Raw genomic sequence first — 25,932 nt, 5'->3', positions numbered from 1 at the left:
TGTCCTCCCATAGAACTGCATGTTAAATGGTCAAAATATCCAGTGGGGTTTCTTTCACTTTACCTCGTTATTTCAACTTAAAATGGACAACAACCCTTCCCGGCAGTTAGGGCCTATTACTAATATTATTTCAACATTTTGAATAAAGAATAATAAAATTCAACTGAAATTTTGGGAATACGCTTTTTTCGTGGATATCTACTAAAACATGTCATAAAAAGAGGATGGTAGGGTCTCGAAATCCTCCCAAGAAGTAAACTTTAGTTATATTCGTCTCAGGTAACACGTCACGCGCATGGCACTAATATGCATCCGTCTCTCGTTCAATCTAATTATAAAAGTGGAGTGGTGACCACATTTGGCTTCCGTAGATTATCGATGACATGCTATTTGTACGCATGCGCTTTAAATAAAAACAGAGAAACAGTGCGGAGTTTTCCGATTTCGTCAAGAAAAGAATGAGCAAACTTCACCGATTTTAGTTAACGTAAGCCTATCAATATAGTTTATATTTATTTATATACAACTTCTCACTCATATCTTGGAGTAGAAATACAAGAATAGATGGGACACACACATAATAAATCTAAAATCTAACTTCTCATTCATTCATTTATTTTTTTCACTCATCAAATAGCAAAAAACATAGGAATTTATAGTCCGAATAATCAGACCCAGAACAAAATATTAATTTCTGACATGATCATGTTCTGGGTCTGAACTGTTTCCATATGAAATCTTGATGGCACATGGTTCTACGTGACAGCTTTTTAATCCCTAATTCATGTTACGTGAATCACAGTGGCGTAGCCGTAGCTAGGGGGACTCGCCCACCCTGGAAAAATCTGGGGGAAATTTTAGAGGAGAAGGGAAAAAGAGAAAGGAAAGGGAAAGAAAAGAAGGAAAAAAGAAAAAGGGAAAGGAAAGAAGAGAAAAGGAAGAGGGAATGGGGAAAGAATGGGTCAAGAGGGAAGGAAAAGCAACAAAGAGGAAACGTGAATAAATATAAAAAGAGGGAAATGAAACAAACAAAAGGGAAGTCCAAGAGGGATGGGGGGAAGGAATTGGGAAAGAGGAACGAAAGAGGGAAAAAACCAACTTGCATGTTTATTGGGGGAAATGCACAGGGGGAAGGAGTGAAAGAAAGGGGAAGAATATGAAGAAGGACAGGGAATTTAACGAAGGGGACGGGAACTTAATTGAGGGGAAGTGATTTAAGTGAGTGAAATGGAAGGGGGGAAGAAATGAGAAAAAGGGGAAGAAACTGATTATGAAGAAGACGGAAAGAGAAGGAATGGAAACTTAAGGAAGTAATTTAATGTAAGGGGGAAGGAATGAGAGAAAGGGGAAGAAACTGGAATATAATGAAGAAGGAAGGGAAACTTACGGAAGAGAAGGGGAAGTAATTTAGGGGAAGTAATTTAAAGGAAGGGGAAGGAATGAGAGAAAGGGAAGAAATTGAAGAAAGAATGTAAAGAAGAAGGAAAGCACAAAGGGGAGAAAGGGAAATAATTTAAGTAATGTAATAGATGGGAAGGAATGTGAGAAAGGGGAAGAAAGTGAAAGGAAAGACATGAAGACAAGACTCTCTGCAATTAGATAGCATTCCTATGCATTGAGGAATTAAAGAAAAGTTAACAGTCTACAGAAGATACGGATTGAGAAGGGAAATGTATTTTGTATGGTAAAATGTTCACCAAAAATGTTACAAATGTATGTATGCAAGGAGGCTTCACCTCATGGTATTAAAATGCCCAAAACCCATGAGCTTCAGGGGCTCCGCCCCTGAACTCCCACCAGGGGCCCTAAAGCGGCCCCTGGACCCCACGCCAGTGGACCCCACGCCTATTTAATTCCCAACTTGGGGGAAATTTCTGGAGCCTTGCCCACCCTGGCATAGAGGGCTGGCTACGCCCCTGGTGAATCACGCTATTGTGGACCATCCTTCTGATACTTGAGTTGAGTGTTTGGACAAGCGGAACGGTCTTTTGTCTACCTCTCTGTTTGTAAACAAACCAGGAGGTCGAAATCGCCCTCCACGCCAATACAAAAGTCAGCGTAATAGTACGGCACTAAGGAATTTATAGGATACATACAGAATCATAATACAAGTGAGAGTGAAGGAATCACAGGAAAGGCCAAGAAGAAGCCTGAAAGTCTGTGATCCCTTGATTGGTTAATTCATCATTAGACATGGCAGCACATTGTCATTTCAATGAAGAAGCAACAGTAAGCTGTCATATCTTGAAATGAATTAACCTAAATTTAGGGATGTTCATAAAATTTTGAAGTTCAATATTTTTAGCTAAAAGTTCTTTCATTTGAAAGAGAAATAAATTACCTAAACAATAAGGGGTCAATCATGTTTCTAGTGCATATACTTTTGAAGTTACAGACAAAAATAGTGTCATCAAATTGCCCAAAATTTTGTGTGTGAAATTGTGACAGCAGGCACATATATGTACAATGCACACTACTGTATGTGACCCCAGATGACCTCCTATTCTCTACTGTAAGAAAGCTGTTTTGGATGGTCTTGATTTACACACAAATTGCTTTTGAACTAAATCGAGTCGACTTGGTGGAACATGGATTGCACTATGTGATAGTTTATGAATCCAGTATCATGCCAGTACCAACATTAGACTATGCCATATAGTCGAATTTTATTTAAAATATGTTATTATTAGTCATGATGAACCCATTTTGTTGAACTCAAAATTATACTGATGTTTATTAAAATAAGTATTCAATAGTAAAATGGTCATAAAGAGTTAAAAATATCAGATGATTAGTGACAATAAAAGTAATTGAATGCAACACTATCTTGCATAATTATAATGGCTCACTTTAATACTGAACAATTCTGATTTTGGAATCTACCAGTTTATTGATGAGAAAATCCGACTATCGACTTTGAATTTTAAGCAGAACTTTACCCCGGGACTTTGCTCTCTAAAAACACACTGTCAAGCATACTTGTTTATCAGTCCATTAACCACAAGTACTAAGCATGGTATAGTACAAGACGCGCCAGATGTTTGATGAGAGATTAACTTTCGCATCAACACAAAAGCGCCGCAAATACCACAGATAGTTGTGTACGGTGTAGTTAATGGTAATGGCGCGGCCCCGGAAGAAAAACCATAGCGAGATATGGGCGACCAATCACAAGGCAGATCCATTTAAAGATGCATTACATCATGACCAATTTTAGTTAGGCCAGAAATTGGCCTAACTCTCCTTAGAGTCCCGTGTTAAAAATCTTAACCGCAAGGCAAAGTCAGTAGTCCACTTGGGAAGCTAACAAACAGAGGGAGTGCGGTGACTGAAAAGATCAGATACAGATGTGAAAATCTATCAGTTGCACACAAATCAATATAAATCAGAGTTTTATGCTTAAATGTAATAGCCAGAGTATGCAAAATGGGCAAGTGGACTACGGAGAAGTCTAGTACCAACATAAGTCAACATCACCTAGGTTTTGGTTGTCAAAATTAATTTTTAGTGATTTTCTCCATTGAGCCCCACAGTAAAGCCATTTTTGGACCGTACATGCACATTCCACTTCCCTATGGACGAATAGCGCCACCTATAGTGTGTGATGTGTGCTAGCCTACCTAAATACATGAAAAATAACAATCTCATCTCACTCGGCTGCAAACATGAACAAGGAAACTACTAGACTAGTCATGCTAGTAGTAGTATTCATGCAGCAACAGCCTTTAATACTTTGCAGATTTCCATTTACAAATTAAGCGAATTATTTTCCACAACTTCTTACAGTAACACAGTCTGTAAATTTATAGACCTCAGAAACTGGAGGTATGAGAATAATTATTTCAGTGCAATGCGCGTAGCGTGTGTATGGCATCAAGGTCTTAGCCAGCCATGTGTCCACCCGTCTTTAAGACGGGCTAATCTAATTTTAGATGGGTGGATTTAATGGATTTTACAAAACAGATGATTTTAAGGTTATATGAACTTGAGACTAAATTCAGAATGACATGTAAAGGCCAAATCAAGACATATTTGACCCCAGTGACCCTTCCACGGGTATAGACACATTGTTTTATATTTCAGAGTCAAATTTTGGTATCTGCTTGGACGGGTGGTTTCTGATTTCTGGCTAAGACTCTGTACGGCATGCTCTCTGGCGCGTCAACTGATGCACGTTTTGTACTTGCCAAGCGCACCACGCTCTTTACGCGTCGCTTTTTTTTTAAGCATCGACCCCCGATGCCACTGATATGTTTTGTACTTCCATGTGGACAGACTGTATGTCCTATGCACACTCTTGATGCCATGTGCGTACACATGATGGTTAATGTTAAAATGCATAATAAGGCCAAGTAAAATAAATATTAAACATGTACATTTAAAATAGACTTGGTGATTTATTAAAGCATTATTTACAATACACTCGCCAGAATATTCTGATGAGTGTAGGTCGCTTCAGCTAGCCTGCATGAAACAATATTGTAAATAATGCTTTAATAAATCACCGAGTCTATTTTAAATGTATTCCAGCTCCCTTCTTGGTTGAGCACTTTACTGTGGATGATTTACCTTACTTGGATTTATTTATTAAACATGTATCATCTAGGTATGAAAGGTGAATTCAAATTTGCCATCAAACCACATTATTTTATATACCAAATTAAAGCCCTTGAGTAAAGCAAGCCTAAACTGAAAACCGTTTTTATAGCACTTTCTGTTGCAAAGTTACATCTTGTCAAAGGTTGACTTTCATCAAAAATATTCAGCCAACTTTTAAGCTTTTAATGCATCAATTAAAAAACAAAACAGCATAGTCTCATGATAGAGAGCAGCTTTTCTATGTGGAAATGAGTATCAAAATTCTATCTAAAATTCCATGTGCTATAATCTCATCACAAAAATAAATCATATTATTTGGTTCCAGTGAAGTATAGACAACATATTTATGTAGGTTTCCTTTACAAATCTGTTCTTTTAATTTTCTATACTCTAAAATATGTATTGTGTTTGGGCCCCGATTTGGGCCGATTTGGCTGACAAGCAAATGTGTTAACTGAGGTTTGACTTTCATACCTATATCCCCACCCTCACCGATTTTTGGAGATTTTCAAATATATTTGTTATTTTTCCTATTTGCTTCCTTAATTTGTTTCTAAAATTGGATAGGCGGGCATAAACAATGTTTAAATGCCATATCATATGCCCGGCTTTCCAGTCGTAAACAAGCCTCACCAGAACTGACGGACGTTTGTGCAAGTGATGTACGCGATGTCCGTGCGTGTCCGAACACGACATACTGAGCAAGTAATCATTTTCTCACAATTAGTGATGGAAAAACATTTTCATATATTTTCATGACTAAACAATCGTTTAGTCATGAATGAACCCCGAAGGCCTAAAAAAAATTGTTTGATTGGCATAACATGAAAAATAATTAGGGGTAGGTGGGTCGGCAACTTAAGTTTTAATCTTTTGATATTGTTTTTATCCATTTTTGCAAAAAAAATAAGAAAAAAAGTCTAGGGTCGGGCCTATTTTTAGGGGGCCGGGTTACGCCAATCAAACAATTTTTGTTTAGGCCTAATTCATGCATACCAGAACATTTTGTGAATTCTATTTCATCAAAAAAATAACATTATTAAAAAAACATAATTTTCCTTCATTTTCTTTATCCCGCGATCACATACCCACGCCACCTGGCATTTAAAATTGTAAATGCCTGTTGCCCGGCTCTCGACCAATCACACATGCTGTTTGTGTGTTATATTTATGGATTCAATATCATGTTTCACCGTTGTTCGTCACCGATTATCAACAATGTATCCGCGTTGTCTGTGTAGTTAGCGAGGCTGTGGGATAATACAGATGGGCAGGGATGATGTGATTTTTAGTCAACCAGAATCCCACTTTGGTATAGGCCATGAACTGCACCAAATTAGACCACTTCAAGTTAAAAGGAATGGATGATTACGCATAATTCCCTAGAAGGTTGTGCTTGTCATGGCAGATGATATGATTTAGTGCAATTTCTGCTTTCATTTTGCCTTTCGTATATACAGAGAAAAACCCAAAACCGTATTTACAGGAAGGAAGGTGAATAAGTCTCCCCCCCAACTCAAATCAAGTCATGTTGGGTTCCCAACTCAAATCTAGTCGTCATATTGGGTTCTTAACTCAAATCAAGTCAAGTCATGTTGGGTTCCCAACTCAAATCAAGTCAAGTCATGTTGGGTTCCCAACTCAAATCAAGTCATGTTGGGTTCCCAACTCAAGTCAAGTCATGTTGGGTTCCCAACTCAAGTCAAGTCATGTTGGGTTCCCAACTCAAGTCAAGTCATGTTGGGCTCCCAACTCAAGTCAAGTCATGTTGGGTTCCCAACTCAAGTCAAGTCATGTTGGGTTCCCAACTCAAATCTAGTCAAGTCATATTGGGTTCCCAACTCAAATCAAGTCAAGTCATGTTGGGTTCCCAACTCAAATCAAGTCATGTTGGGTTCCCAACTCAAGTCTTGTCATGTTGGGTTCTCAAATCAAGTCAAGTTATTTTGGGTTCCCAAGTCAAGTCATGTTGGGTTCTCAACTCAAATCAAGTCAAGTCATGTTGGGTTCCCAACTCAAATCAAGTCATGTTGGGTTCCCAACTCAAGTCAAGTCATGTTGGGTTCCCAACTCAAATCAAGTCAAGTTATTTTGGGTTCCCAACTCAAGTCAAGTCATGTTGGGTTCCCAACTCAAGTCAAGTCATGTTGGGTTCCCATCTCAAACCTAGTCAGGTCATGTTGGGTTCCCAACTCAAATCAAGTCAAGTCATGTTGGGTTCCCAACTCAAATCAAGTCATGTTGGGTTCCCAACTCAAGTCAAGTCATGTTGGGTTCCCAACTCAAATCAAGTCAAGTTATTTTGGGTTCCCAACTCAAGTCAAGTCATGTTGGGTTCCCAACTCAAATCAAGTCAAGTCATGTTGGGTTCCCATCTGAAACCTAGTCAGGTCATGTTGGGTTCCCAACTCAAATCAAGTCAGGTAATTTTGGGTTCCCAACTCAAATTAAGTCAAAGTCATTTTGGGTTCCCAATTCAAATTAAGTCAAGTCATTTTGGGTTCCCAACTAAAATCAACTCAATAAAGTCATAAAAGTACTTATATAGTGAAAAACATGTTCATATACTTTTTATGTTCCTTTTTGCCAGAAAACATGATTTCAATACAATTCAGGCATGAGAATTTTCCTTAGAATTACCCTTTTTTTTTTGGTTAAAAAAATGTCTATGTATTTCCTATTTTTAGCTTTATTCCCAATTTTGAGGGTTTTTTTGCCTTATTTTACACACTTTTTCTTTCTTTGTTCCTTGTCTTTTCATTGCAATATATATCAGTGTCATAACATTATAGGAGCATGGGGACACATGCCCCCAATAGATTTGATAATACAAAATCCCATAAGAAAATTACCAGACCCGTGCCCCCCCAATCAAAGTCGGTGCCCCCCAATATGATGATCCACGCTTCTGCGACGCGACTAATAATATATTCTATTTGCCTGTTACAGGATGGCTAAAGTGAAGGAGTTAGTGGGTCGTCATATATACCTCATAGTGACAGTTATCCTTCTGTGTATGACATGCCTGATTGCAAGCATCCCTGGAATAGCCTCCAAAATAATAGCTGTGGTGTTTTTTGCTTGTAGCGTGTATGTTGGTGTCAAGCTGGTGTATCGCAAATGGAGCCCAGAAGGTCAGTATGAGTGAGCGAGTGAGTGAGTGAGTGTGAAAGGGTCGCGATTTTCTTGACCTTTGACCTGATAACAGACGCGTAGATTGACTAGACTCCTGAAAGTTTGAACCGGCCCCTGTTTTTGTTGAGAGATGGTTGGTTGGCTTTGATGTGAACTGCAAAGCCAACCAACCATCTCTCAATAAAGACAGCGGCCGGTTCAAACTTTCAGGAGTCTACGAGTCTTATCAGGTCAAAGGTCAAGAAAATCGCAACCTGATACAGTCACTCACTCGCTGATAAAAGATGGAGTAGGCCTACCATCTGAAAATTCCGAGGTAGGAATTGTTTCTTTGTGTTTGGATCAAAAGTTTAAATGAAAAGAAATGTCAAATCTATTTTGTATATTTTATAGCAGCATGCATAGCAGATACATGTGAATTGATATAGCTTCCCTGCCTGTACAATATAATTATTTACCAGGCGTTGTCACTGTGCGGTAGTAATTTAAGGGTTATAATTTATTGCTCTAACAAACATGGCAAATTTGGCTGATTCCGTTTATATCAATTACAAGTGACACATTCAATTTCATTTTTTGTGTTTTATTTTACAGTTGTCTTCCACATGTTCATGGATGGCTATGTTATATTTAGGTAGGTAATCCTAGCATCGGTTGCATGTATTTTTATCTGTGCGTACACAATAATAATACGGATCCAAATAGGACAAAGAAGGCAATTAAAAAATTTCAGTTAATATCATCATCAACTCACCCAGTAAGGGAACAAATCAAAAGTTTGACATTACGTTTCACTACCTGGAGAAAATTGGAATGCCCTCCTGAGGTTCGTATCTGTCAATGAGTTGACCAAATCACAAGGATGTCATTATAGCTAGAGGCAGTTTATAACGCAAATGGGTCAATGAGTTACTTAAAGACCCATTCAGAGATCCTAGCTCAAGTGTAAAAAAATTAAAATTGTTTATAAATTGCTTAAAAGTGAAGGATAAGTCATTCAAATTGTCATTTGGTATTTTTGAAATGACACATTTGGCAAAAAACAAAGAAAACAGCAGTACTGACGAAGTTGAAGCCCCATTCAAATACATGTAGCTAATTTAGATACTGTCAGTATCTAAATTACAGAATCGTGTAAAATGTCTTATTTTGTCTTAAATACACGGCTTTCGGCTGAACCACTCGCAGGCTATGTTAGCACAACTATGACAATTACAAATGTACCAAAATCTGAATTTTTATAATTTTTATGATCGTCCGGACGAGCAAATCACTGAATGGGCCTTTAAAAATGACCTTGTGTGGTATTTAGTTCCCAGGAAGTGAGTTTTGCCTGATGCAATTTGTGGTTAAATGTTGATCCCTCACTACAAGAGTTATTACCGTTGATTTGGTTGAAAAAGGAGGTGAGACATGATCAAATCTCTCCAGGTAATAAAACGTAATGATGACATCCTATAAATGTCCTGTCATTAGGGGTGTCAGAAACAGGGTTGTTTTGCGATTTAAATCACTTGATTTGTTTTTTAATCACTGATTTAAATCAACTTTTTCAATTGTTTTATCATTTTTGATCAATGTAAGTTATTTTCTCTCTTAAATTGATTGTTTTACTTCATTCCTAATGTTTCTACAACTTTTGGATACAATTAAAATACCTTTATGGTGTCACTTTATATATTGCTGAAATTCATCTTCAAGGTGCAGAATTCAACAGGTTTTTCCCCATGATTGTTTCAAACTTTTTATTTGAAATTTTCACGTGTAAAAACATGTTTTTTGTAAATACTTGGTAGGATTGTGCATATGACTAGCATTCCACTGGTACTCTTTTGACTTTATCATGGGGTATACTCAGTTCTTGGAATAAAAAAAAAATCTGATATTTTTTTTAATAAAAAAAATCAACAACCCTGGTCAGAAAGTGTAATACATTTGTATAAAATAGTTAACATAGTGGTCTAAGTTGATCTTTCAGGTTGTTATTTTCATCATTTCACACTAATGTTTCAGGGAAGGAGGGATCAGCCCTTGGTGGGCACTCAACATTAGAAGTGACGGGTATGTGCCAACCTTGTTTAAAAAAGAGGGGTCATTGGGTACAAACAAAATGAAAAAGGGGGTCATTGGGTATAAAATTTTGAAAAAAGGGGGTCATTACGTATAACATTTCAAAAAAGGGATCATTGGGTAGAAAATTTTGAAAAAATTGAACAAAATTCTATTTATTGTTCCCAATTTTCCAATACAAATTTGCTAAAATAAAAGAATTTGAAAGTTTCCGCATTATTTTGTGGCATTTTGATGATGCAATTCTAGAAAAAGGGGGGTCATTGGGTAGACGCGACCCCAAAAAAAGGGGTAATTGGGTAGCCGCACCTCCAAAAAAGGGGGGTCCCCGGATATGAGTTTTAAAAAAGGGGGTCATCGGGTGTAGTCGACTTCAAAAGAGGGGGCCTGTTGACAGGCACATACCGTCACTTCTAAAGTTAAGTGCCCCGGAGGGATCAGCTGCCTACATCATCAAACTTTTATTTTGTTCCATAAGTACATGTAAAATTATTGCTAAAATCCTTACACCCCTTCCGTACATACCATGTTCTCTCTCTCTAATTAACACAATTAAAGGGGCATTAATTAGAGGTCCACTTTACACTCATTTTCATTGTTATGTTATTTCTAAAGAAGTAACAAAATCAGTGATAGATAACTTGACATGTTTTAGTGTTTGAAGTGACCTTATTTGAATAGAGGGTTCGTTTCTTAGTTTCAATAAAACAAATACAAATACTAAATACTGGGTCTTTGGGTGACAGAGCATGTGCTCATAACAAAATATGGGGTCTTGGGTGACAGTGATGCTGAAAAAGGGGGTCTAACGACCATACATACATACATGTTACCTCCAAAGTGGGGGGGGGGGGTCAGATTGTGCTATTTTTGTTTACATGAAATGAGTAACTTAGCTAAGATGTCTGGCCTGCTTGCTTAATTATAATAGGTCAAATATAATAGCAATACAATATGGTACACACAAATTGTATGAATACAACTTGCCTAATTGGATTAATATTAACGCAGTCTAGTCAAGTTAGCTCATTCGATAAGGCATTCGACTATGGTGTGAGAGGTTGCGGGTTCGAACCCTGGCGGTGCCTAATATGCTCTTGTGGAAAATTGAGTTAGCTTGAAATTCCCTTGGACAAGGAACTTAATGCTAATTGTCTCAATGTAACCCGTACGAAACTCGCCTGAGCTGATCCTGATTGCGAAGGTTATTTGTGGAATGTCTAGGGTGTGCGCTTTTGTAGCAGCAAAGTCCCTGAATTAAAATGGATTGTGGTATGATGTGGGCTGTAGTGGTCAGCGACAACCTGTAAAGTGTGCTGAGGCTTGTGGATCAACGTCTAGGCATTGTGCCTGTGCGTAGCGCACTATAAATCACTGCGCTTTTTTTTTAATTCCAGTTGATTATGTGTATTCAGCCATGAGAATTTTCCTGCTTTTGCAGGATTTCCTTTTTTTGTGGTCCTTTTCTTCAAATTAACCATCCTTTTTAATATATTTATGGTTTATTTTCCACTATTTTTACCAGATTACCAGGACTTTTATACCACAAAGACACATTTTTTGCATTTTTTGAAGCGCGCCATGGTATACAGGATTGGAGTAGAGCTGATATTGTGATGAGGAAAGGTCAATTACTAGGGTCAGAGGTCAAATGGGGACCTGTACAGGTTGTTGCACATGATGACAATTATAGGTAAGATGTTTGTGTGTGGGGGGGGGGGTGGGGGTTGGTAAATGCCCTCAACCGTGGAAGTTGATCAGAATACACAGTTTCACATTACAGAAGATATCCAGGAACTGCAGATGTGCTTAGTTTTGTTTCTCCCTCCAGTATTTTGCAAACAATGTAAGAATAAATAATAAGACCTTTCATTTTTTCCTGGTTGGGTCTGGTCTCGGTTGGATTGTAATCATGAGGTGGAGCCACAGTTTGGTGCAGATGTAGGTGCCAAAATTCCATGATTTCATTGTTTTTTATAACAAAATTGTCACTAATGTCAACTAATGTATCAACCTGTAAGAAAATGAGGGCATCCGAAAGCATTGTGTGTAGTTCATCGAGTGCATGCCCTTGCAATTATACACAATTCATAACCTAATTAATATACGCAGCAAGTGCGATCCAATCACAGAGAATAACTTTTAAATACGCGGACGCAAATGCAGGTCATTGAAAAAGTAAAATGACCGTGTCTCGTGACGTAGCTAAAAGTACGCTCTACAATGACCGTGTTACGTGACGTGTTACGCGTTCGAACAATTTACGAGGACGCTGGCCGCCGTATTTGGACATCGCTTGATTGCGTGCTAGTGTGATTGGTCGCTAGCGGTATTTCCTTAATGGGCTAATCGATTTTTTACAGGGAAAACGACAGATAAAAGTTAAAATTGAGTTCTGTTTTCAAATTAAAAGAAGAAAATGCGACGTAAATTGATTAAAAAAAAGTGAAAAGTGACGGTTTTAAAACTGAGGACGGTTTTAAAACTGAGGAATATCCCTCAGAGCTGCGCCCCTCGGAATATTCCTCGGTTCCAAAGCACAATGTTTAGATATTTCACAATACCCTCAAAACAACTGATGCGCAGTCATTAACCTCTAATTAATGTATGGTTCGCATTTTTCTAACATTTGCTCATGGTTCTTGCTATATAAGAGTACTAGTGTACAAATATACAACAGTCAACTCTGTGGTGGTCAGACCACATTTCTTTGAGTCAATGTGCTATTGTTGCTTTTATTTTCTCTTTTTTGTTTATTTTTGCACAGATGTGCCAATCCTGTACCAATCATTGATCGAGAAACAAACACCATCATGGTCATCTTCATTCTACTAGTGCCTGGCACACGCTGCTGTGATTTTATCGGGAAGAAATTTGACCAAAAAATAAACATTGTTAAGGTTAGTGATGTAATTGGGCTATTCCATTTACAATATACACTCCCCCTGTGGAAGATTTTGGCAATATCTTCCACAGGGGAGTATGAATTTAAAATGGAATTAGCACATTAGGAGTTTCATTTAAAACTCACTGTCCCTCAAGGGAAGATCCCGGTTGAATCTTTCTCAGCATGATGTTCTTTACAACATAACTCAAGAACCACAGGACCTACAAAAGTATATCTGTGATATATTTGAATTCTTCTAAACAATCGTTATGAAATGATCAATGCAATAAGATGCTCTGAACTACTAAATGGCAACAGATGCTCTATCTGAACAGTTTAAAATAGTTGCTAACCTTAAGGTTGGTCTGAACCCTGGAATTATGGAAACTTTCGGGCCTCACCAAAGATATTTGAAATTTGGGCCAAAATCAGACTTTTTTATGATTTTTTTGAAAAATCAGCATTTTTTGACCATTTTTGGTGCAAATTTCTCAAAGTTGGTCGAAATTCAAAAAAATGAAAAAACGGGTCCTAGATATTTTGATCTAGTTTTTAAAAATTAATATAAAAAAAATTTTAGCCCAAGAATTTTTTTGCTAGGATGCACGAAAATGAAGTGGGCCAAAACCATTATTTTTGGGATTTTGGGCCAAAAATGGGATTTTGGCCCAAATTTGACCTCACAGATGAACTTATCAAGTCTTTGCCATTCTAAATATGTATACTTTTATATACTTTAGACCAACAATTTAGAAGTTATGAGGCCCAAAATTTTCCATAATTTCAGGGTTCAGACCAACCTTAAATGGAATAGCCCAATTTTTGCTTTTCCAAGAGAAGTGCCATGCGAAAATCGTCGTCTGCAGTACATCACATACTGTCATATCTTAACAGGCTGCCTTGTGATTAAAAAAAAATTAATTGTGAGGAGGTACACTGTAAAATTAAAGGAGGATTTTGTGATCCTATCATCCTCTTTTTGTGACATTTTTCATCAGATATCCACAAAAAAAGCTTATTCCCAAAATTTCAATTGATTCCGATTTTGCATTTGCGAGTTATGCATGATTATGTGTATTACACTGTTCCATAGGCCACTGTTGTAATTTCGTTTGCAAAACGAATTAATCTGCAAGAAATTTTTGTTTTGGTACACAAAGAAACAATCATGGCCATAATACAAGAGGTAGCTCACACGGTAATATAGCTCTCAATTTTAAACCCAGAACTGAAGCTGGAAGACATTCTTTCCTGTTCAGGGGGGCCAAAGCATGGAATAGTCTGCAATCTGATCTGAAATATCCAATACCAGCCAGCACTTCCATTTTCAAAAACAGGTTTTTAAATGTGTAATATTAGCAATATTTAATATTAGCAACATTTAATTGTGAAAAATGTATTAAGAAACAAATCTTTTTGTGAACATGGCCTTAAGCTTGTATTTGGCCAATGTTGAAATCAAAGTTTTAGTTTTGAAATGTGTATATTTAATAATTGAATACCTAAGTGGAAGAAAGGCCCAACTCCATGGAGTTGGGCCCTTCTTCCACAAATATTTGGTTAAAGAGGAATTTTGTTCATCCATGATATCTGCTTTTCACTACAATGCTAACATATTATATGCTTCTACTTGTGCAATTAATGGATAATTATCGAATTTCTGTAATCTTTATAACACATCAGCTTACGGAACTGGCACTTGCAGTATATTAGTGGAAGAAAGGCCCAACTCCAGCTCGTATTAAGACCTGTACCATTGCCATGGAAACATTATATATAAGTTTGAATGTATGTAATATTGTATGTTCATGTATTAAAGGTCCCCTGAAGATGAAAACATTCTGCCCATAAAACTTTTCCAAATATTAAGTTTTTCTTAATATCTCAAAAACAGTTTTGATGGAGTTGGGCCCTTCTTCCACTCAGGTATTCAATTGAAATGCTGATGAAATTTCTTACAATATCAAGTTTTAGTATGTTCAAAATCTTTGTGAAATGTTTATTTATTTCAAATACTAAATGATGAATTTTCTTGTTGTATAAAAACTATGCTGTCTCAAATTTTTTTTAACGGTTTGATTAATTTGTTTCAAAAACATGCCTTTTATGCAGTATTTTGGAAATCTGAAATCTTTTCTTTTGTTGAAATATTCCCAAGTTTTGTTTGGGTTTTTGCGTGCAATTTCTGAATTTTGATGAAATTTCTTGCATTATCAAGTTTTAGTATGTTCAAAATCTTTAATTGTTTTATAATTTGTGAAATGTGTTTATTTATTTCAAATACTAAATGATGAATTTTCTTGTTAAATTAAGACTATGCTGTCTCAAATCTTTTTACTGTTTGATTATTTTGTGTCAAAAACATGCCTTTTATGCAGTATTTTGGAAATCTGACATCTTTCCTTTTGTTGAAAAATTCCCCACGATTTGTTTGGGTTTTGCGTGCAATTTCTGAATTTTGAATTTTATAATTTTGATAAAAGTGTTTTGTATTTAAATTTGATGAGCTGTGTTGGTTATTTATTTTAAAATTGTAAATATGGGTTAGTTTGCCCATTTTAAGTTCATGATTGTGTATGCCTATATTTATGGATCCTATGTATTTAAAGATTCTGTTAAAATATTTTGATGTATCTTGATGTATATTTTAATGTGTATTTTGATGTATATTTTTATGTGACCCCTGGGCCTCATGGAAGAACAGAGGATACCTTAAAACATCCACTGAATGAGTAACCCAGGCAAAAGAAGAAATAAAACAAACAAACAAACGTAGCCAGCGGTTTCCAGTATAAAAATCTCAACTTTTCAAACATAATGAGGTAAATCATATGGAATAAGGCTGTGGATCACGAAATGCCCTTTTAGCTTTATAGATTAATTTTGAGGTTTTATCACAATATTACAATCTCATGTCCTTTCACAAAAGAAAAAAGCATCCTGAAATATAAAATAACAATATAGAATACAACAATGATAATGAAAATCACACCACGGCAGCCTTTTTAGATACAACAGTATGTAACCTCCCCGCCTTTGGTGCTACCACTGTCAATAATCACTCATTTTCACCTCAGAGCACCGATTGGGGTGAAACCTGGTCAAGAGAAGATATAACAGACTGTGTGCTGGGTTCATCAGATGCATCATTCTATGCATCAGGTATGTAGATAAGTGCCTTCTTCTCTCTTCACATGTAGGGGCTAGTTTGATAAGTGCCCTTTTCGCTCTTCACATAGGTACTTTGCATGATGTACTGTTTTCTATCTTCGTTCAGGGGCGTAGTTAGGGGGTAATGTGGGGTGTGTGTCCAGGGCACCAGTGTGATCTTCATGGGGCATTCCAGAGTCAGTTGTCCGAGGGGCCAAAAAGATTTAGTGGGCATCATTTTGGCTGTGTTAATGCGTCAATTACATGCAAAGAGTGTAATTGTTTTTTCAATTTTATGCTATTTTATTCCAAAATAAAGGTGAAATATTGTGTTAAGGGAAGGGGTATGAACGTTTGGACAGTATTTATTGTGGGATATTAGAGCACATCAGACATATCGAATTGCATTCTGAATACGAAGAATGTCCTTCTGATATCAAATAATTTTCATTTTTTGAAATTCACAATATACACATTTTATGGCAAATCATTAAAAATTGATATTTTGATATTTAACAGTACTTGAAGTAAACTTTATAAATCTGATGATTTATACTTAAAGTGTATGTAGGTGGGATGAAAAAGCGACGATCAATTGAAAATTTTGACCTTTAGATAAAGATATGGATTTTTTCCCAAAACACAAAAAAAAATTGGTCTTTTGGGAAAAAATCCATATCTTCAATATAAAAGGTCAAAATCTTCAATTGATCGTCGGCTTTTCCTCCCAGCTACATACACTTTAAGAATATATCATTAGATTTATAAAATTTATTTCGAGGACTGTTATATATCAAAAATATCAAATTTTAATAATTTGTCATAAAATTTGTATTATATCGTGAATTTCAAAAATGAAAATTATTTGATATCAGAAAGACATGCTTCAGATTCAGAATGCAATTTTATACGCCTTAGGTGCTCTCATGTCCCACAAAAAAATACTGTCGAAACGCCATAAACGCTCATTCTAGATCCCTTAACTGGACCAATTTTCTATTTTACATTCTTTTAGCCCAAATAAAAGTAAACATTTGTGTCTACCGGCCAATTTTGGTTACTCTAGCTATTTTCAGTGTTTTGAATGTTAAATAAAAGGATGAAAACACCAGATATTTGCACACAATCCCAATGCAAGGTATGGTCAACTGTGCCACATGTGCACAAAAGCCAGACATACCAAGGTCAGAAACCCCATTTGGTTATGGGAATGTCTTTAAACATCCTCTGAATCTGGGAATTTTGAAGAAGCAGTTTTGATAAAAATGACAGGCACTTGTCAAATCCTAGCTAAGACCCTGATTATTTTGTTATTGTGTTTATTTGTTTGTTTGTTTATCTCAGGTCCAGGACATGGGATTCAGCTGAAATCGGGAAGATTAGTCGTACCAGGGAAATTTAATTTGAAACCAGAAGCATCTCAAAAAGGTATATGACATTAATTTAGAATAATTTTGACATTGTAGATTACCAGGAGGGTGAGGGCATAAGGGCAATGTCGGGTTGAGTGGTTACATCAATGCTGGACTTAACCCTATGAGAACTACCTGCCAAATGGCCAAAAAGAAGTTTTCATTATCAGTTTGACCAATCAGCAACATTGTTAGAATAATTTCACCATGCAAAAAATGGGGGTGAATTATTTGCAAAGCTCCATTCTGATTGGTGATTAAAGTGAAGATATGAGTTAGACAACCATAGCTTGGCAGTAGGCTACTTTCACTAACTATGTAGTATGTCTTTTCTGATTGGCCGACCATCAACTTGGTATAAAACTGTAATGAATTAATCTATCAAGAAGGACCATGCTATTATTTTTATAGTGTGGTCCTTCTTGATGGACTAGGATGAATTGCAATGAAGCACTGAGTAAATTCACTTGGTTTTGTGAAGCAAAAATTCTAAATTGTTTTTTTTTTTTTACAAATCTGATGAACTTGTACTAATGCAATAATTGGGCTATTCCAATTGAAATCCATACACCCCTTATGGAAGACATGATTTTAATCTATAATCCTATACATACCTAATGGGAGGAATATTTTGATGGTCTCCTCAACTTCAGGGATAGTCAACGCTCCCAGGAACCCTTCAATCCAGGTTTTCCTGATGAAGAGGAACCCTCTATCTTGGAAGATGAAGTTCGAGCTGTTGTGAAAGAAAGTGCCAAAAATAAAGCAGCCGGTACTGACGATATAACAACAGAAGCCATCCAAGCATGTGGGCATGTTGGAATCAAGTGGCTTACTAGAGTCTTCAATGCAGCATGGGAGGAGAGAGCAGCACCTGATGACTGGCAAAAGGCGATAGTGATTCCTATCTGGAAAAAGAAAGGAAGCAAGAGAGATTGTGAAAAATACAGGGGCATCTCCTTGCTGAGTCACGCCGGCAAGATGTTTGCAAAGATCATAGAGAGAAGAATTCGACCCCTTGTGGAGCTGCAACTAAGTGAAACACAATTTGGCTTCAGAAAAAACAGGGGATGTACAGATGCCATTTTTATGCGCTACGACAGTTGTGTGAAAAGTGTATCGAGTTCAACCAGGAGCTGCACATGGTGTTTGTAGACCAAGAAAAGGCTTTTGATCGGGTGGATAGAGAACAGTTGTGGGCTGTAATGGAGGGCTATGGTATAAGAGGTCAACTGCTAGATAATGTCAGAGCTCTATATAAAGACAGCAAATGCATGGTGAGAACCAGAAGTGGGCAGTCAAAGTGGTTCCCAGTAACATCAGGGGTACGTCAAGGCTGTGTGCTGTCGCCACTGCTCTTCTTGATTTATATGGAAAAGATCGCCAGGAAGCAAATCCAACTAGTGGAGAAATAAATGAGCTTCTCTTTGCAGATGACCAGAGTCTCATCCACAAGGATTCAGCAGGACTTCAAGACCATACCAACAAACTAAATGCAGCTTGTGAGAAATATGGCATGAAAGTCAGCATAGCCAAAACAGAGACTATGGTGGTTAGTCGATTACCCAAGGATACTGACATCACCATCAACAACAGCAAGCTTAAACAGACAAAGGAGTTTAAGTACTTGGGAAGTATCTTTTCTGAGGATGGAAGTATCACCAGAGAAATAGAGACACGATGTCAAAAGGCCAATAATATTATCTACCAACTAGGCCCGCTTCTCACACATCCTGCAATACCGATGGATACAAAAGCAAAACTCATCAATGCCATATTTTTCCCAACTCTCTGCTACCAGTGCCAAACATGGGACTCTCAACAAAAGAACAACCCAAAAGCTCATCACCTGTGAAATGAGATGCCTAAGAAGAGCAGCTAATAAGTCAAGGAGGGATAAAATCAGGAATGAGGATATCAGGAAGATGGTGGGCACCACACCAATCACAGAATATGTTGCAAAACAACAAGTTAGATGGTTCGGTCACCTTATGCGAATGGCCCCTAGCCAACCTGCATCAAGAACATATAACAGCAAAACAACAGGAACTAGGGCTAGAGGAAGACCAAGGAAGAGGTGGGCAGATGGAGTAAAGGAAGTACTCGCAAGTTATGGGATTCCCATGAGTGAGGCTACCCGACTCGCCCAGGAAAGAAAGTTACATTTCCCCATGACGCTATGAAAGGCAAAAGTGGTGGATTAAAGTAAAGTAAAGTAAAGTATCCTACACAATAGATGTATGTTTATGTGACCACTCCAACAAACCCCGGAACAAGTTACCAAGCATGTTTTTGAGTTTAAAGGTGACATTCCCATAAAAAAAAATCAAATTTTGGAATTCTTAATTTTATGGTATTTGACTGTGGATGTGGGCCTATGTGGTCTTTCAATTCCTTGAAAGTACTTATTTTAAAAAGAGGTTTAATCAATAATTAACAGTTGAACTATGATTATCCCTATTCAATCATGTGTAAGGTAAGAAACTAATTGGCCAATTACTCAGAATAAGAATTTTGGAAAAATATCAAGATATCATTTACAAAATTATCCATGTTAGTAGATAGGCTTTCACGACGGGATTCCATAACAATTGATTTTTATTTGGGTGCACCGTCGAATATTACTGGCAATCCTGAAGAAGTCAGAGCCACATCTGATGAAAGCTTGACCAATTGCACACATTGACCGGCTGCACCGGTAATGTGATATCCGACGGCGCACCCAAATAAAAATCGAAAATTATCCATGTCTTGGAAATTATTTATGCTATTTATAATAATAATAATAATAATAATACGACTCTTATACAGCGCTTTACACCGAAGTCCCTTAGCGCTTAAAACATGAATAAACAAATAACAAACAATACCTACACAATACAACCTATAAACAATTTGTGCATGTGATATAAATGAACAAAGTAAAACATGAGATAAATCAATTGTTACAAAATGCTAGAGTAAACAAATGTGTTTTAAGGAACATTTAAATTGTACAAGAGTCTTAGAGTTTTTACATTATATGGTAAATTGTTCCAAAGTTCAGGAGCAGCGAAATAAAAAGATCTCTGTCCATAAGAAATAGTAGCAACTGATGTAGAGACGAGATAGCATTTTGAGGATGATCGTAGATTTCGAGGTTTGTATTCCTGAATCAAATCAGCAAGGTAGTCTGGAGCAAGTCCATGAAAACATTTATAAGCGAGGAGAAGAATTTTGTACATAATACGATATTTGACAGGAAGCCAGTGAAGTTTTTGCAGTACAGGAGTGATGTGATCATGGAAGCGAGTGCACGAAACAAGTCTAGCAGCAGAATTTTGAATTCGTTGAAGCTTTGAGATGAGAGAGTCAGGAAGGCCATATAAAAGGCTGTTGCACCGATCAAGATGACATGTGATAAAAGCATGAACTAAAGTTTCAGTTGACTTTTCGTCCAGATAATTGCGAATGCGACCAATTTTGTACAGAGAAAAGGAGGCAGAGCGACATATATTATTGATGTAAAGATCCATGCTGAGATCATCTGCAACAATGACTCCCAGATTACGGGCAGATTTCACAGGTTCTACTGGTACACTTGCAATATTCACAGAAGATAAGGAAGATGATTTTCTGAACTTCGATGTGATGTGAAGGACCTCTGTTTTATCTTTGTTTAGCTTCAAGTCATTTGCAGTAGACCATGCTTTTATATCAGTGATGCAGCGTTCAAGTTTGGGAATGAGAGACGCATAATCATCCTGTTTCAAAATGACATAAACTTGTGTATCATCTGCGTAAATCATCCTACCAAGATAATATAATGTTGGTATAACTGTCTAGGGCTTACATTTTTATTCAAATCATGAAATGTCAAAAATGCAACTTGTTCCTGGTTTTGTCCGAGCGGGTCACATATTAGTCATATATAAATAAGGAATTTGTCAGCAAGTGCCAGACATTCCAAGCAGACAATGTGCCATAATATTGTAGGTCCAATATAGATGATCTCCATTGTGTTTTAAGAAGCGTTGCATAAAATTAGTATTCTCCCTTGTGAATTCTTTGAAATTACCATAAATCTACCGATGATGAAATTTTGTTTTTTGTATTTCACAATTTACAGCAAGTAGACTCAACACATGTGACCATTCCATGATAATATACAGTGATGATCATGCAGAGACTTGGACACGAGGAGGTCATGTGCCTTATCATGAGGATGGATACTTGAGGGCTATTCATACATGTGAAGCAACGGTGAGTAAATATAATGAAGAGAGATGATGGCACATATGCACTAAGCAAATATAGACTTAAAACTCATGTTGCCATTCTATGGTGATATACAGCAATGATCATGGGTACATGAGGAGGTCATGTGCCTTATCTTGGAAATGGGTACTTTAGGGCTATATATGCATCTGAAGCAACGGTAAGTAAACATGATTGAAGAGAGATGATGGCACATATGTGACACGATCTGGTCCATGGGGGCCAAAGGAGGCATTTTTGAAAATTGAGTTACTGTAATTATTACATTATACATACAATAGACTATCATTTACTGAAAACACCAAAGGTCTAGCATACTTGGTTCTAAAGTTATGTAGTTTTGTGATGTCTATTTGTTTATGTATTTTACTATTTTTTACTCCATATTTTTACCTTTATCTCAGTTTCAAATTTGCCGCCTTTGGCCCCCATGGACTAGATCGTGTCACATATGCAATAAGCATGTATAGACTTAAAACTCGTGTTGCTATTCGGAAGTGACAGCGATGGTCATGGTGAAATGAGATCTTAATGTGATATACATATATGTGAAGCAAGGGTAGGTAAGCATAATGAACTTTTTCTGTAAAATGCAATGATCTTATGTAATTTCACTATTAAAATCTGTTTGTTTTTTCTAAACCTACTCTTGTGTATTTTTTTTCAGATTCTCGAATTGCAAGAGAACCAACTGTGCATGAATTCTCGTACCTTACACCCAGAGCATCCAAGAGCTCAGGCTTTCAGCTATGATGGTGGATTAAAATTTGAACCTCCCCAGCTACCTGGGAACCTTGTGGAACAAGCGTATAATGAATGTGGCTATGTGAACCCTGCCAGAGGGGGCGCGCCAGGCTGCCAGGTATTTTTTATTTCTTTTTTTGACATAATACTTAAAAAAAGATGGAAAGAAAGATGGGCTTGTTTGCTTGCCAAAATTGTTGCTATGCAGTGTTGACTTCACTGTGCGCACCAAAGTCGGTGGTCGAAATACGTGTTGGGCTGGCATTATTTGTACTAACAGGGAACTTGTTTGACAATATACTTACCTTTTTGTCATTTTTATTTTTTTTAAAGCGATATTTGCCAGCCTTGAAATAAGCGGACACAGGGAGCAAACTTGCCCTCGAAAAGCCGCCAATGGCCCTGCAAATTGGTTCTAGTTGTGGTAATTTTCTGAAACAAATTGCTTGGTTCCAGTTATGAACATGATGCAGTATAGTGCTGGTATGCATATTGTATATTCTTCAGAAATTGCTCCTGGTTCTTTTGAAACAAGACTTGAATATTTCTGTGAGAATCGAAATTGAGGCTGCAAACCTTTGTTCAACTTACTAATGGAGTCATGCTCATTTTTTTTCAACATTTCAGGGCAGTCTTCTAGGCTTTCCAGCACCAAGAATAACTTCATCCACTCAACAGATGGCACCTTTAATCGAAACACACCAAACGTGGGCACTTTTCTCAAATCCCGCTACTAGATATTTGCGCTTCAAAATGGGCATTCGTCTCAGCAAAGACGGGTGTCAGAACTGGAGCAAACCATGGACAATATGGCGGATGGCTAGCGGATACTCAGACATGGCCTTCATCTCAAATCCACAGGAAGCGGGTGAGGAGCAAGAGGGGCAGGTGCAGAAAGCGCCCTCTAGGGAAAGCCACGAGCTGAAATTTGGTATTTTGTTTGAGAGTGGACTCTTCTTTTCTGGGAGACTTTATCCTTTACTATGTTTAATGCAAAGGAAGTGATGAGAAGAACCAACGAAAGTGTGAGAGTGCAGACATCAACACCATCGTCATAAAATGCTTACGGTCTCATGCTTTGCCGTTTGAAATTTGCAGGGAGCTTTAAATCGCTCTCCTTGAGTGCTACAGAAGAGTACTAGGAGAGCATTTTAATGTACTGTATAGGCCTATAAGTGGTTATTATTGTTACACCAAAGGTAGGCAAGCAATAAAAAGCTCTCCACAGCTTTATTTGAGGGGAGTGATGGGGAGCAATCACTCTAGCTCTCCTCAAACGGCAACGCCTGTGGTCTTATAAGTTGTGTGTTCACATACTGGCAAGTATTTTCATTATTACGCAAAACAGAAAAATATCACCGAATTGGAGTAGAAAACGAAAAAGGGGAGGGTTATTCAATTTTGCAATATTAATCTTATTTCCACAATTATATTGGCTATTTTGAATGTACATTTAGCAAAACTTGGGCCCAAACAAACACCATCTTTGTCTGATATTTCCTTCAATTCCTTTTATTTGCCTTTATAGGGCCAGTTAGTGGTCATAATTTTGCTATTTTATTCCCTGTTCAGTCCCATGATCTCACAATAACGAGAGTGGTCTACATAACATAAATTGAATGGTCAGATTTCCCTAGAATCTTTAAACTTTAAAAAATACAGAATTTGACATTTAGAAAACGGAAATCTTGCCACTCTGACGAACACCAATTAACTATCGACCATTACTTTGTATAGCTTTTTATTAGGCCTAACAAAAGAAGTTCTTTTTTTTTTGTGCCATTATTCATTGTAAACACTAGGACTTCAGAGCTTAATATATGGGTATGACTATTTTAAAGTATTTAAATATGTTCTGGGTAGAAGTGTCAATTATGAATATGAATGAATATTTAAAACAAATCTAAAAAGAAAGAAATTCTGAAAATCAAAAATTTTCCACTTTTCAAAACTTTTGTACAGTAAAAACTTCGTTTGAAATTGTCAAATTTGGGTCGTTCAGGAAAGGGCAATATAAACTTTTTTTATTTAGCTTAAATTAACATAATGTTCTTCTTGCCAAAACCAATTCAATTCTTACTGACCTGACAGTTTCGGCCATCTTGGTCAAAGGCCATCATCGGAGTGATGGTACTTGATCCTTCCTTCTGGTTGATTGGTCACATAATGTTCTTCTTGCCAAAACCAATTCAATTTTTACTGACCCGACATTTTCGGCCATCTTGGTCAAAGGCCATCATGGGAGTGATGGTACTTGATCCTTCCTTCTGGTTGATTGGTCACCAACAGATTATTTAGCATTATATTTACTGTAGAAGGCAACTTTTGTGATACCCTTTGGTGTGTATCCTTGGTGTAAGATATTCATGAGTTAGACTAGTGTAAAGACTCCATTGAGGAATTCAGCAGTTTATGGAATAAAGTTGTATAGAGATTTCTGTCTGTGCTGAGCTAATTCCATGCAGTTTTACACCAAGGATAAACACACTTATTTGACTAACCACTTGTAATTACAGTACTCGAATGTAAGTTCATATGTGCTCTGTTGATAAACAATTTCTAAAAGTTTAAACTCACTTTCAGTACAAAAATTCAACTAACTTTGAAATTCAATGTGTGATGACACCCATCAGAAGACGTATGATAGAGAGTACCCCCGTCTAGTGCAGGAGGCCATCAAGATCAAGAACTAAATCGCGATGGACTGGAATTGCCAACATACAACACCCTCATTCAACAAAAGGCAAGTTCAAGCTTAGTTAAAATTTTGAGCTGAAAGTCAGTTTAAACTTTAGAAAAAATCACTTGTAACAGGACTAAAATTTACGCAGTTGTATAGATAAAATGATTATGATGAAAGGGTTATGACATCATCAGTAGGGACTATCCTGATTGTAGACAAGATACCATCACAGCATCATCATCTGCTGACGATGCTAGTCGATCTAAACATTCCAGGTGAGCGAAACATAGTGTAGTTTGGAAGTTTAAACTCTTTTAATCAGGACAATAAGTTATTTGCCTTTTTTGTAAGTTCTGGCAGTCCAAATATTTCCATACACAGGACCAAATTATTTATAGTCTATACCAAAGCGATTCACCAACAGGATAAAGTCCCCTGTGCTTTGTGTGCAATGAGGCTTCTTGCATATTCACGAGGACTGATCATTCGATCAACAGTGTAAACCATGCAAGCATTGCGTGCCTTTAAGGGGTATTACACCCCTGGCCAATTTTGTGCCTATTTTTGCATTTTTCTCAAAAATTATAGCGCATTGGTGACAAGTAAGATATGTATATTATAGGGGCAAGGACTACAGCTACTGCACTGAAAATTGAGCAACTCAAGGCAAGTAGTTATTGATTTATTGATCAAATATAGGTTTTCCCTCATTTTTGAGTGTAACACCACAACTGTTATCTGTGCTGAAATAAAATTTCCAGTGCAGTAGTTGTAGTCCTTGCCCCTATAATATACATATCTTACTTGTCACCAATGCGCTATAATTTCTGAGAAAAATGCAAAAATAGGCACAAAATTGGCCAGGGGTGTAGTACCCCCTTAAGAAAGAATGTAAAAATATGTGCATGTGCGAAGCAGTTTTGTATGTCACACACCTTGGAATGATTGGCCCTTATTAACAGATGATGCTGGGAGTTTGCCAGTTGGTGAATGAT

At 37.1% G+C, this 25,932-nt stretch overlaps 1 protein-coding gene across 1 annotated transcript; it reads left to right on the top strand.

The window, feature by feature from the left end:
* The first annotated feature begins 412 nt into the window (after window positions 1-412).
* On the top strand, window positions 413-25,466 carry LOC140139976 (sialidase-3-like). Its single transcript, XM_072161781.1, has 10 exons — window positions 413-487; window positions 7,549-7,733; window positions 8,329-8,368; window positions 11,330-11,497; window positions 12,572-12,704; window positions 15,769-15,853; window positions 17,186-17,269; window positions 21,362-21,495; window positions 22,178-22,372; window positions 22,882-25,466. The coding sequence occupies exons 2-10, from the start codon at window positions 7,550-7,552 to the stop codon at window positions 23,257-23,259; spliced, it is 1,401 nt and encodes a 466-aa protein (XP_072017882.1). The 5' UTR covers window positions 413-487; window position 7,549; the 3' UTR covers window positions 23,260-25,466.
* Window positions 25,467-25,932: the final 466 nt, after the last annotated feature.

This window comes from Amphiura filiformis, chromosome 18 (genome assembly GCF_039555335.1).
Source record: "Amphiura filiformis chromosome 18, Afil_fr2py, whole genome shotgun sequence".
NCBI lineage: Eukaryota > Metazoa > Echinodermata > Ophiuroidea > Amphilepidida > Amphiuridae > Amphiura > Amphiura filiformis.
This window is presented reverse-complemented; position numbering and strand designations above follow the sequence as displayed.

What these genes read in the sequence shown, in the direction of transcription:
- LOC140139976 (XM_072161781.1), top strand. Translation starts at nt 7,550, where the DNA reads ATGGCTAAAGTGAAGGAGTTAGTGGGTCGTCATATATACCTCATAGTG. An exon ending in TCGCAAATGGAGCCCAGAAG is followed by an intron (nt 7,734 to 8,328) that starts GTCAGTATGAGT and finishes TTTATTTTACAG; the next exon opens with TTGTCTTCCACATGTTCATG. An exon ending in GCACATGATGACAATTATAG is followed by an intron (nt 11,498 to 12,571) that starts GTAAGATGTTTG and finishes ATTTTTGCACAG; the next exon opens with ATGTGCCAATCCTGTACCAA.